At 42.1% G+C, this 14191-nt stretch overlaps 1 protein-coding gene across 6 annotated transcripts; it reads right to left on the bottom strand.

The window, feature by feature from the left end:
* Positions 1-1278: 1278 nt before the first annotated feature.
* chka (choline kinase alpha) lies at positions 1279-11974 on the bottom strand. 6 transcript variants are annotated; one of them, XM_084672613.1, is made up of 13 exons: positions 11519-11658; positions 11024-11132; positions 9534-9594; positions 8652-8705; positions 7349-7462; positions 7009-7142; positions 6231-6335; positions 5887-5945; positions 5648-5735; positions 4400-4508; positions 4059-4165; positions 3850-3931; positions 1279-3391 (listed from the first exon to the last, which is right to left on the bottom strand). In XM_084672613.1, exons 2-13 carry the CDS (start codon positions 11038-11040, stop codon positions 3332-3334), a joined length of 990 nt encoding a protein of 329 aa, XP_084528739.1. In that variant the 5' UTR covers positions 11041-11132; positions 11519-11658; the 3' UTR covers positions 1279-3331. The 6 variants fall into 6 exon arrangements, with proteins under 6 accessions (XP_084528739.1, XP_084528740.1, XP_084528736.1 ...); XM_084672614.1 differs by lacking the exon at positions 11519-11658 and adding an exon at positions 10724-10805; XM_084672610.1 differs by lacking the exon at positions 9534-9594 and having other exon boundaries at positions 11519-11974.
* Between the last annotated feature and the right edge of the window lie 2217 nt (positions 11975-14191).

Raw genomic sequence — 14191 nt, forward strand, 5'->3', positions numbered from 1 at the left:
AGAGGTGGGCATGGGCACCAACAGAGAGGTCAGAGAGGTGGGCATGGGCTCCAACAGAGAGGTCAGAGAGGTGGGCATGGGCACCAACAGAGAGGTGGGCATGGGCACCAACAGAGAGGTCAGAGAGGTGGGCATGGGCACCAACAGAGATTTCAGAGAGGTGGGCATGGGGCCTTTACAGTAAATGTTATGTTTTGTTCTCATTCAGTTACATAATTGAAAGTATACCTATGTTACAATTATATCTGAAAAATAGTATAAAAAATAGTATAAAAACTATTAAAAATGTGACCAAATGATTGTAGACAATGTCTTCATTGATCCCTCACTTAATTACACATAGGATAAATATTTTGGAAGTTATAGATTATGTAAATGTGAGTAATGTAAGTGTATTGCCTAATGTGGAACTGTAATCTGTCTTTTACATAGTACTGTAGCATATTAACTTCAGCACTTCTAAGGCTGATTTGAAACATGTATCTTGCATTGTTTGCTGTTGGATGAACTGATTGTTAAAGTACTAAACTGAAAGAAGATCATACTGTTTCGGTGATTAAACCAAATGTTCCCATTACATTTTACAATAATCTTGTGTTTGAAACAATGATTATGTGGACTGAAAGCATTTAATCCGGTTTTGAAAGAATGTCTAGCTGTGTTGCAAGTGTGATCAGTTTGGATCTTTGTACTAAGAGTTTTGAAAATGTACATCTTACTCGTGAAAATAGTACTAAAGCGAATAAAAAAAACTGTAAGAGCGACTAGTTTAGAGCTCACAACCTCTCTCCTGGTCCATCCTTCAGTTTTTTTACTTCCCCCCCCACCCTCCATAAGACTTTGGCATCTGAGGCAATGTTAGAGAGCCAACTGTCACCCATCCCCCAGCTCTCTCCCTGATTACTGCAGCAACTCAAACATTTTGAGGACTGCAGACATACATTTCTGGTGTATCCTGGGCTGTGCTGGTCAGTTGTACAGTGGTCAGTTGGAGGGTAGTTTGTGGTAAGGTGGTGAATTCAAAGTGGTTATCGCTGTACTGGTGAGTGACAAGTGTTTGGTTGTGAGTTGTAGGTTGGTCAGGGTTGTGCTGGCAAGTACATGTAGATAACATCCTAAAGGAGATTTTCTGTACTCTGTATTGCCCAAGAAGATCCCATCTCCACATGGTAAACATCATAAACCCCCATTATCTTGGCTGTCCATGGTCATGTAACATACTGTACATTCTGAGAATATACACTTCTTGTAGATATGAATGACAACAAACACAAATCATTATTTGTTGTTTCCTTTTATTAGTTGACCACAAATTACAGTAGATACTTGTTTTTTCTACAGTTTGCAAAAGCAACCTCCCTTTAGAAAGTCACAAAGGTAGATGTTTTATTTTTTATAATTATATTATGTTCTTTTTTTCTTTATTTGTGCATAGCTAGATACCAGTCGGTCTGCAAGACAACTAATTTTTGCAAAATTCTTTTCAGTTCCATTGGTTAGTAGGATGTTGAAGACATAACATTGTTATTCACATGAGAAGAATTTAGCTTGGCTAGGTTGTTGTATAAACAACTGATTGTATCACTATACAGGACAGCAGGTTAGCACAGCTGGAGACCTACAGTATACTGGCTTTAGAGTAACTATGCAAAACCTGACACCCCAGGTGTTTTAACACGTACATTGAATTCACAGAAGATCTACAGCAGGAGAATGAGAGGTTTTGGTATTGACAGAAAATAAAATGTAGAGCATCATAGCTCTACGTGAATGGAATGGCATCGCCATGATCACACAACTGTGACGTAGCGTGTGGAAACAGTGTTTTCTTATTAAGAAAAATCCCATTCAAGGAAAAATGGAAGCACTTCATCCAATGGTACTGTATTTACCGGGAATACTGGGTAAGTACTTGGTGTATGTAAGTATAGTTTGCACTTTTAATACTGTATTTACGTTATGTGATGTGGTAGGTACTGCTTGTATTTGCTGTGTACTAGGTATTTATTAGATGTGTACTAGGCATGAACAAACTATATTGGTGAGCGTGTGTGGTAACACGATGTAGTGGCCAGAAACAACCCTGTCCATGGCAAACAATGCATGTCAAAGTGTCAGTAAAAAGGTAGATCAGTCAGACAGTTTTGGTGAGACTGTCATTCACTGTCAAGTAAAAACCCAGTTGTCTCAGTATCTGACCAATAAAGTGCAACCAACAAACAGAGAATGTTTGTCAATGTTTCTTAAAAAAACAAAAAGTGAAAAGGAAAGTGCTGCTGCCACGGTAACCACCAATGACAGGCGAGAAAGAGGTTCATTAGATAAAACAATAACATCAACATTACTGTTAACAGAGACACTGTCTGTTAACAGAGAAATACAAAAATGTAATATGCATTCAACAGAACTAGCAATCACAGTCTAAGTAACAAATTACAAAAACAAAAAGTTAGTCATAAGTAAGTTAAATTAGTCAGTCAAATCCATTCTGAAGATTAATAAACAATCAAATCGTTTCTAGATGAAGGTTAAAAACCCTCTAAATGATTTGTTTTGTAATAATCATTATCAGTTCACAGTTTACCCTCCCCCTGCTCTCCTCAGCTGCACACAATGTCACAATATGTCAGAACAAAACACAGCAGCCAATTACAAATGCATTTAATGACATTTGGGCGAACTGTCGCTTTAAAGGTCAGCTACTATTGTATGTGTTTATCATGTTGTATTTACACTTCATATTAACAAGACATTGGGAAATCGCTGTTTACATTTTCAAGCTGACCCTGCTGCACTATGACCACTGGTGGGAGTGAGAGTGATGAGTTAGACAGAAAGTCAGAATAGGCTCTAAAGTCATCAGCAGAAGCTGGACCTTGGTCATATGTTGATGAGTCATACAGTAGATAACAGTTGAGGTCAGCAGGGGGGTCCAGTTATTTTCCACTCATAGAAGAGGGTTTTTTTCCATCAGGGAATGATGCATGGATACATTGATACAATGTTGCCTTTCCAAAATAAGGATCTACTCTGGGGGAAATCTGAGGGTCTTAACCCTTTATTGCCTTCTCACGATCTTCCCACAGAGATTTTTATTTTTCACTTGCGACTACGGGGGGGGGGGGGGGGGGGATGGGGGGTGTGACCATGACAACAACGGGAGTATGGAATGAAAGGTAAATGCTTAATAGCGTAGTAACTAAGCAGTAATGCATACTGAGACTTTCCTTGGGATGGGTCCCACAGGGGCAAGACTGCAGGCCCCATAACAGCCTTGTCATGCACTCTGACTGGCTGGGTTAAAGTGCAGAGGTTGTGTGGCTCCTCCCCTTTAAATGCCAAACATCCTCTTCTGCTTGAAGTATGCCTCAAACCTGGCCTGGGCGTATTCCTGAAACACATGAAACAATAACGTCAAACCTGGCACGGGCATAATCCTGAAACACCCGATTCAGACCTGGCCTGGGCACATTCCTGAGATACAGGCACACCTTGCCAGGGAGTATTAATTAAAAGCCAGCTTCAAATGTGTCCAGGGTATATTCCTGAGACACATCACACACTAACGTCATACCAGACCAGGCCAGTCCTGGCAGAGTCCAGGCCCCTCTGCCCCAGTATTCCCTTGTTACCCTGACACAGCAGATATTTATGGAAGTCAGAGCAGTAAAGGCGATGTGGCACAGACACAAATCTGTCTGCGTGTCCCACTGCCACCAAATGGGTCACATCGCCAGCTGAGAAAAATTTGCTACGGTGACAGAGAATCACCATGGAGACAGATACCTTGTTAACAGACACCTTGTTACCTACACCTTGGTAACAGGGACCATGGTAATAGACACTCACCATGTAGCCGAACTCGATGGTGGAGATCCTGGACTGTATGATGGACCACAGACCCCAGAACAGGTGGGAGGCCATAGCAAACCTGGTCAACAGACACACAGACAGGTTAACAGACAGACAGGCTGGTTACAGACAGACAGTTCTGGTCAATAGACAGACAGGCTGACTAACAGACAGGCAGACAGGCCTTGGTAACCACCTTAACTCACCTGTTGACTTCAATATACATCTCCTCTAGAATGTTCTTCTGGTCCTCCTCAGCGAGGTTCTCGAAGCCCCGGTCAGACTCCCGCAGGTAGCTCCCAAAGAAATGCAGCTGAGGAGAGAACGCACATTACTGGACGGTTGTAGCGTGGAGCTGTCCCTGACCTACGTATCAGGTCTGGGTGCACTAGCTGGTACCTTTACAAGGAGGAGGAGGACTTCATTTATCTCATAACTGTCTGCTTGAGAAGGTTTTAAACTCCGAGCCCATCAAACTCTCAGATCTCGGTCTTATGAGTTAGTGGCTCTGCAGCACATCTTCACCCCTGGTCCTGACAGTACATACCTGTTGGGCTTTGGTGGGGTAGTTCTGGGAGGTGACCTTAAAGAAGGGGAACTTCTCATAGCTGTAGTCATACATCCATTCACAAAAGTGATTGCCAATGTCGAAGCCCCTGCAAATGACAAGAGGAAACACATGACCACATAGAAATCTAAAACCGCCACTTACAAGTCACATTTTTACAACATAACAAGCATGCTAGTTATTAGTCTTGAATACTTTCTGCCACTATGTGAACATATTTAAGAAACATAATTTAAATAAAGAAAATAATTAGAGTATAATGTTTTTACTTAATCAAGCTATTGCCCAGACATACTTGGTGTAGAGCGAGAGGGAGACATGAGCTAGAGGAAAAGAAAAAATTTCGAGAGAGAGAGAGAGAGAGAGAGAGAGAGAGAGAGAGAGAGAGAGAGAGAGGGGCACGAGGTGCAGAGGGAAGCAGGGGGGCTGGTGGGGGAGTTTCACACTGAGCTACCAGGCCTCCACAACACAATGACAGCGGCAGCCTAGCTTCCAAGAAATGAGGCACCAAAACATTCCAGGATTTACAGAAATCCAAAATCCCAGTACAGTAACTATACTCCAGTCAGGAGGAATTACAGTAGTAGTTCTGTAGTGTTGTCCACACTTAAATAGTACACTATTGGAAAAAATAATTAGGGGATATTAATGGCTTAATAGGACTTAAGGGGTTAGGAACAACGTATTTATTTAAACGTACAGAAAATTACAACCATTGAGAAAACAGTTGAGCATCTGTGGCCTCATGGCGTGTTACAAAGTCTCACCAGTCTCAGTTTCCTAACCACTGCATCAACAAGTGCATAGAAAGCCATGACTGTGAGTCATGGATGTGTCAGAGCAACCAATAGTGGTTGGAAACATGAGAAAGAGGCTAAACCCTCTAAAAACATCGGTAAACTTGCTTTATGGAACAGGCCTCAGGTACACAAACCGTCAAACGACATTATGTTCTGTAGGCCTAGTTAAAGGTCACACCGTAAGACGTAATAAGGTGTCCTCCCTGAAGATTTGATATTAAACAAGAGGATAATATGTCCTCCCTGAAGAGGAAATAATGGGAATATTTAGACCAGCGTCTAACTGGCTGTAGTCCAGAACTTCCCTCTACTTGAATAGAGAAGGCCAAACCGTAAAGGTAAAACTGTGCTGAATCATAATGTGGGTGTGTGTCTTTGTGTGTGTGTGTGTGTGTGTGTGTGTGTGTCACTGTGGCCGTGGACCAACCTGAAGTTGTAGCTGCTGTATTCAAAGTCGATCAACATGAGCTTCTGCTTGTCTGAACCCTCGCGTCCATGAAGCAGCAAGACGTTTCCTGAAACCAGACCAGATGCAGTCCGATCAAAACATCAACAGGGTTTTACAAACACATTTTACATGTAAACACATTTCCATGCACCCCCCCCCACACACACACACACACACACACACACACACACACACACACACACAGAGCGGCCTTGTACCTTCTTGACAGTCGTTATGACAGAAGACAACAGGTGAGTGGGTGGAGTCTAGAAGGAACCTGCAGCAACAAAAGGTGATTTGATATTTGATATTGGAGAGTATAGCACAGTACTGTGTCTGATACTGGATAGTGTAGTATAGTATTGTGTAGTACAGTAGTGTGTAGTATAGTGTAGTGTAGTGTAGTGTAGTGTAGTATAGTATAGTATAGTATAGTATAGTATAGTATAGTATAGTATAGTATAGTATAGTATAGTATAGTATAGTATAGTATAGTATAGTATAGTATAGTATAGTATAGTATAGTATAGTATAGTATAGTGTAATGTAGTGAGGGCCGTACTTGAGGGTATCCATCTCGTGAGGGAGGTTGTAGCCCAGCAGGCGGTTGAACCTGCGTGTGAGGCTCTCCTTGGTGAAGGAGATCCTCAGAACCTGCTTCAGATACCTGCAGACAGGAGCAGCAGCGGTCAGACTGGGAGGCAGTACACTCACTGTTCCACCACGTTGCCCTCTGTTGTTCTACCATATTGTATAAAATAATATTAAGATAACAGAATTGAATTCAATAACATTGAAATAATGATATTAAAATGGTACAATACCATTTTACCATTATGTTACCCTCTCACTTTTACCCCTCTCTTTGATCTTTTGGTTCTTCTTCTACTCTTTGAGGTCTTTTACCCCAGACAATATCCAGCCTGTGATGGGGATTAGCTAACCAAAACGGACGTGCCACGTCCCCACAGGAGATAATGCTGATAACGGTGTTTGTTCACTGACGTATAGATCAGACCACGCTCTGCTATCACTGGGTCACCTACTGGCTTCCCAGTCATCACCTGAGATGTTGTATGTTACGCAACCATGGTTTCTTCAGCCTTCTAGAACAAACCTATATGTTGTTACTGGTTCTCAAGGAACATAATGGAACACTTACAGAACAGAACCACCACTCCGAGTTGTTGGAATAAAATCCAGTCTATCATTCTAAGCACCCACCCCACCGCTAACACTTATAATGCATTAATTCCCAAGAATGGAAACTGGAACCTGAAACCTCTTGATCTGCTCTAACCACCCTCCCCACTGAAATATATTTGAACAGAATCACTCACTTCTCCATCGTTCCAAACAACCACTTGGGCTCCTTGTTGAAGGGCATTCTCATTGCGTGGAACTTGGCCATCTTCTCTGCAATCTCCGCTGAGACACTGGGCACGCTCAGTTCAACCGTCTCCAGCTTGCGGCTCTAGCGACACAAAGACAAGGTCATGTGACACGCTGCTTTCTGGTTCCTCAGTATCTTGCATCTCACCGGGTTAAACTGACATACAGGAATGTTTAGGACGCAGGACAACTGTTGACATGACATTAACACAGAGTGTCTTGGCTCTGGTCCTCTCATTTCTACACACACACACACAACGGTGTTGAGCAGCCTCAGATATAACTCACAGGAACATACTGCTCCAGCCTTCCCTGGGGAAAGATGCCGTAGAGTTTAGGCCCCAACTCCCTCTCAGCTAGGATGGCAAACATCACACTTTCCAGGACCATGGCTTCCGCCCCCTGAAACACACACACACACATTGTTACACACACACACATCGCAATCACACAAGACATAGGTCTGCACACTTTGCTTGGGGTTAGAGATGGACCGGTATGAGGTTCCAGATACGTGCACCAGTATAGATGTTAGAGCGTACGGGTTACAGTTCACAGCTGTGGGTTAGTGAATGTAGCAGTAGTGGGCCTGGTTGCCCTGGAGCAGGGAAGACAAGGGCCAGATTGTTTTAAAGAGTAAGCGAGAGAGATAAAGCCAGAGCGAAAGCGAGAGAGAGAAATAGAGAAAGAGAGAGAGAGCTGGCCAGGCCACCAATCCCTGCAGTGGCTGAGCTTGAAAAGACAGCACAGCTTTTCTACACGAGTCAAGGACATTATCTAGGTGCCATGGCTCCGCAAAGCGAGACTACCAGAGGAGCTTTAGAGGAGGAGTTACTCTGGTGTAGCAGAGGGAGAGTTCTCTGCTGGGGAAGACACAGCACCACTGTATTTAATAGGTTTAGTATAGACAGGGCCCTAACCCGTTTAAGAACCTATGAATGCATGTGTCCATCTTCTTTAACTTTTTTTTAACTCTTTAACACATCAGACATGTATCATTTCATTTCTCAAAGGAAAGCAGGAGAGAAGGTTACTAAACAGAATCATACAGGGTCTAGGGACTCATCACTGTGGTCACTGTAATCAACGTTAGTGCGATTGATGTTTTCTACTGTGGAAACAACCACAATCTCCTCAGCTGCTGCTACCAACACCTGCATCTATTCTACTGGAGAGGACAGGACAACGATCACCCCTTGAGCTCACACAAACATCTTCTAATTAGAATGGGGTGGTTACGCAACACACATCCACAGTGCGGACAGCGGTAGCTGTAAATCTACTGAAGGGGTATTATCTTTATTACAATAACCGTCCTTGGACACATACAGGGAGAGGCTTACAGTCTAATATCCGATTCATTACTAACCATCTGATCTGCTATATTATTATTTGCATCGCAACAATGTATTGCTTTTTTCTTTGTGTCTGATTCCACTGCAAAGCAAGGACATCGGAAAATTCTAACTGGCATAGCTCACACAATGAGAGTCAGGGACAATTGAGGTTAAGGTCAAGTATGTTAGGGTTAGACCTAGTCATGATCAATACACTAGCTTATCTAAGACTGCAGAGATGACAGATTACTTACTTGAGATTGATTTTCTTTGTTGGATTGTCTGGACTCTCCTTTATTACATGACATCTATCAATGAAAGAAAACAAGGTACATGAGTACATACGAATCAATAACAACAATGAGTCGGCAGGACTCACACACAGTGGGCCACATGGGCTGTCTAGCTCCCATGGCTGTAGAGGACAGAGGTCACGGTCTAGTTCCCATGGTCCCCCAGGACAGAGGACATGGGGATGTAGAGGGGGTACTGGTGATAGCCCTCATTGGAGGACTGGTCAGTACCAGATATGTTTCCCCTTGCGGAGTGTAGACAACAGTATTTCTATGTCCCTCACCTCGGAAGATTACCGGAACAACCCTGCACCATCATATCTGTGGTGATAACCGGTTTTAAGACGGTTTGAGGTAGTCACCTGATGATCAAAGGGCGATCCAATGTTAGTTGATCAGCTGCCAGATTCTAGAAACCCTGCCCTACATTATTGTAAATATGAGTCATCTAGTCAAACATTAGTTTTAGGTGCTAATTTTTGTTTGTCAACTAGTTAATTTCTCGTTGAAACCCACTAGGAAGACTTAAACCCCATCTTTTATTCACAGATGGACAGGCAGCATGTTTGTAGTCAGTCACTGTCATCACAGCAGAAAGACATCACATGTTCTGAGGTTGAGATTCAAGGAAAGGGTAGGCTACTTCATAACAAGGGATCTCACTAACTTTTTTTTTTTAATAACAAGTAAATACTGTGGCTTCTGAGCACAAATCTATTGATAGGACCAGAGAACAGAAGCCCCTGTTCCAGACGTTCCACAGTGGAGAAGTTCTCAGGATTGACCTGCGAGGTGTGTGTGAACTTTGTGGTGGGCTGAGACTTCAGGGATCTCATACTGTACCGTGTGGTGTGTAGGGGTCGCCTGGCAACAAGAGTGCTCAAGGCACGCTCCTTTGGATAGCCTACGGCAAAGAACACACGCATATACAGCCTTGGTGGTACATGACCTCACAACAAACATCATCCACACCAAAACACACACACACACATATGCAGTATGCATATGCCAACCCCAGTGTTGGGGGTAACGAGTTACAAAGTAACGGATGACAGTAACGATATTACTATTATAGGTAACGAAGTAAAGTAACGCATTACACTCAAAATATTGGTAACTACACTACTTTACTAGACCTCAGGAACGCACTTTCCTGCGTTACCCAAGCCATTTTTGCCGGTCCAAAAAGTTGGTGTGCTTGCTTGTTTGGGCACCGTTGCCACAGAGACCGATTTGAGTGATTTCAGTGACGTAGCTGCTGGTGCGTAGACATTAGGCGCGTTCGACATGGGCTGACTTCATGCAGCGCCGCAGCCGGCTGCAGGCGGCTGCCATGAATCTGAGAATGCCATTTGGCTGCTTCAAGTCAGCAGGCGGCTGAAGACGACGCCGGCGCTGCATGAAGTCGAACGCACCTATTGACAACCCAGTATCACATAATACTAGGTTGGCGAAGGAGGGAAGCGGGAAAACGGATGAGACGGAGACAGGAGGGTTCAGCCAGTGGCGATTTTCTTATTATTTTAACTTTGTTGCTCGATTGGACAAAAATATTACAGAAAATGCACTCTATGTCCAGGTGAGAGGTGTCTTTCAACTGCTGTCAACTCAGTGAGATTTTAAATTGAAGCATATTTCTTTGGTCAGATAGTGTGGACAGGCTCAATATTCGTTAAGTGAATAGCTGAGTTTTATATGCCATTTTGTTTTACATGTTTACAATTACAATACACCATGTGGAAAGGCTAAGAGATGCCCTTCATTGAAAATTGAAAAATAAAGTGATGAAAGGGCCATGATGTTTGTCCATGTATCTTTGCGGTAAATTTTGACATTTGCTTAAAAAATGTGAAAGTAAAGTAACTAGTAGTGAAGTTACTTTTCAAATGCAGTAACTAGTTAAGTAATCTAGTTACAATTTTCAGAAGTAACTAGTAACTTGTAACTAGTTACTTTTTCTGAGTAACTACCCCAACACTGGCCGACCCACACACACACACAAATACACTCACTCGTTCACACTGCTCACTCACTGAGGACATCCTTCGGGTGTGCTGTCTCACAAGTTATGAGGGCAGCCTACAGTTTTGTCTGATGGGAAACACAGCAGACCTCCTACACCAAGTGGAACTCATAAGCACTCAAAGGTACAGTGTAATCATAACATACAACATCAGTTACCTTCCTTTTCTTGTAAGACAGTTTGATGTCAGTGAGATCAATATTACAATGTTTCAATTGAAACTACATATCATTATTTGTATACGTTTTCTGAAACGTGATCAGGCTAAGTTCAGTCAATTTAAGAAGGAAATACAGTTTATGGGACACACCTGTAGGATGGCACCATACAGGCGCAGGAGGATGTTCCGGGGTTCCTCTCCCAGAGAGCTGAGACTGTCTGGCAGGGCGCACAAGAACAGCTTGTTGCTAAGGCCTCCCCTGTCACGACACCAGATAGGAACGACACATTTAGTCTGCATGACCGTTTGTGGCCTAACTCAATATTGGCTTTAAACAATGACTGAAGACATCAATTATGTAGACACCAACATCATGTATAGGTCTAAGTGCCTCTGAGATAATCAATTAAAAAATAAAATTATTAACATAGGCTGCGGATATAAAATAATCAAGCCAAATAAACTTAAAGGATGCTATTGTGGTCATGAAATCCAAACTGTTTGGCTAGGCTACATAGCTTAAAAGCCCCAAAAAACGTAGGCCTTTTCACATTTGAAGAAAACATTTTTTTGAAAAATAACACGGGTTGTGAGAGTTTAGTATCTCATATATGATGTGTCACATTAAAATACATGTATTCAAACCTTATAATGCTGATCTGGAAATCTTCCTCTGACACAGTTTTCCATGCGCCATAGAGAAATTCTTTGCACCATAAATACGCTTTGCGTTTCGTTTCTAGCTCAGGCTCATCAGGCCGGATGATGTCTTTGCAGTCTTCAGTGTCTGGCTGAACCACCAGTGCGTTCTCTGTAACAAGGCGGTCCAGCGACATAGACGGGGAAGAAGACACTCCGTTGATGAATTTAGTCTTCATATTGATAGGAAACTGTAGCCAACAACTCAAATAAATATTTATGCAAATATAAGGGTCTCTTCAGGGTAAACGCCGCTGTATAAAATATATGTATTTGCGCTTCTACTATTAAGGAACACCAATAATCTTGAGTGAAATTTTTTAAACTAAGAAATAGTTTCTTTCCAATGCAGTTTGCTGTAAAGTCGTAGGTCTGTTCACTGTGTTTGAATGAATCGACTGAAGCTTTCCTTGCTGCGCCACAAGATACAGAGGCGTTTGCTAAATGCGTCACTCTATTATATTCCCCCTATTGGTTGGCTCAGACACTACCCTTCCAAGGACCAAAACAAAAGATGTATAAAATGATGCATGGCATTGGTATAATACCATTAAATGCCTCTCCACCCAATGAGTGAATGAGATCCGTACACATACTTAACTGCTTCGTCAGAAACAACCCACATCGGATGCACGAAATATAAAATACATTCTAGACAAATGTATAATAGGCCTACACAACTGTTGACCTCATTTCTTAGACCACCATCGAACCTGGCTTAAACGACACGTAGGGCACGATTACAACACAGCTCAAAGAGATTTTTGCCATCTAGACGTCAAACTCAGGCTAGTAAGTAAATACGATTTTCTAAAAGGACATCGTTTTATTAAGACCGTCCATAGAGAAGAAAATCGTCGGTCGGGAGACTTCACTGTAGTAAACAACAGCGTCACCTTCTGGACACTCGGAAGTTAATGTTTCCCACTTGTTTGATTACGCCCACTTTCGAAAATAAGCACCCACGCATCCCGTTATTTACGGGGTCTGTGCATGGTCCGTGTACCTGGTGTGTCCGTGTAGCCTACCTAGTGGCCATTGTTTTTTTTATTTTGCAACCCGTGTTGACAAACGCAATATAGGGCCGTAATGTCGTTTTGTCACTTTAGTTACACACATTTACAACGGCTTGTATTTGTTTTTGTTTTTTTTGAATAATGAAATAACCATATAACACAAATGGTATAGCGAGCCATTAATCGGTTTGATTATTTCATATCCTTTATGCTGGTATGTGCAAAAAAAATAAAAATAGGCTTGTAGTATCGTTTTGTCCATTTTGGATGTCAGAACCAGATTACGGGAAAATGCCTGGTTTCGTTGTTTTTATTTTATTTTGAAATACCGGAGTAACCATATAACACAAATGGTATAACGAGCCATTTACTTGTTTGTTTGATTGGCCGTATTACTGGCACGTGTGAAAAAGAGAGAGAGAGAGGGGGGGGGGGGGTGCAATGATTGGAGGTGTTATTATTTCCAAACACCAGAGGGCAGCAACGACTATTTATATATATATATATATATACGCTATATATATAGACTATATATATATTTTTTTTTATATATATATATATATATATATATAAGAACGCCGGTCATTATTGTGAAAATAAGCCCCTTCAGAGCGAAACTACACCCCTCCGCTTCGCGTCGGGGTGCTGTTTGCCCTGTCGGGGCTTATTTTCACGCTAATGACCGGCGTTTTATACATCATCCCTTACATATACGGTATCCGTTGAAAAAGACAGCCGAATCCCAATACTCCCCCTTACCCCTTACACCTTACCACTAAGTTGATAAATACATAAATAAATCAATAAATGGCTATAAAATAAACGCTGAAATAAAAAAAATATGGCAATAAATATATAAATATAGCATCATATACTTATATAGCTGAATCAATAAATCAATAATCAATAAATAAATACATTTACTTATATCAAATGACGTTTTTGTAAAGACAACATTTATTTATTTTTAAACACCGCCGCGTTTAATACACAATGTAGGCCTACATTTTTGGTGCGGCGTTTATTCGAGGGCGGTGTTTATTTGAGGGCGGCGTTTAATCGAAGAAATACGGTATCTGTAGGTTATAGAGAGCAGACATATCTACAACGCTATACAATACATTAATTGACAGAGCCAGAGATACAGATAGATTGCCAGAAATAGACAGTGTGAAACAGAAAGTGTGAGAGTGTGTGTGAGAGAGAGAGAGAGAGAGAGAGAGTGAGAGAGAGAGTGTGAGAGAGAGAGAGAGAGAGAGAGAGAGAGAGAGAGAGAGAGAGAGAGAGAGAGAGAGAGAGAGAGAGAGAGAGAGAGAGAGAGAGAGAGAGAGAGAGAGACGTACATCTCTCCTAAGTTTTGCCAGCCTTCAAATGTGGCCATCCCTTTCCCGGTTGCAAAGGCCTGTTCCAAAACCAGCGGCTAGTCTAGGCCTACATTTATTCTTAAAAAAAAAAAAGTAATTTAGCTGACGCTCTTATCCAGAGCAACTTGCAGTAAGTACAGGGACATTCTCCCCGAGGCAAGTAGGGTGAATTGCCTTGCCCAAGGACACAACGTCATTTTTTACGGCCAGGAATCGAACCGGCAACTTTATGATTAATA

The sequence above is a fragment of the Hypomesus nipponensis genome, chromosome 14 (assembly GCF_054491055.1).
Source record: "Hypomesus nipponensis isolate SF chromosome 14, ASM5449105v1, whole genome shotgun sequence".
In the NCBI taxonomy this organism is placed as follows: Eukaryota; Metazoa; Chordata; class Actinopteri; order Osmeriformes; family Osmeridae; genus Hypomesus; species Hypomesus nipponensis.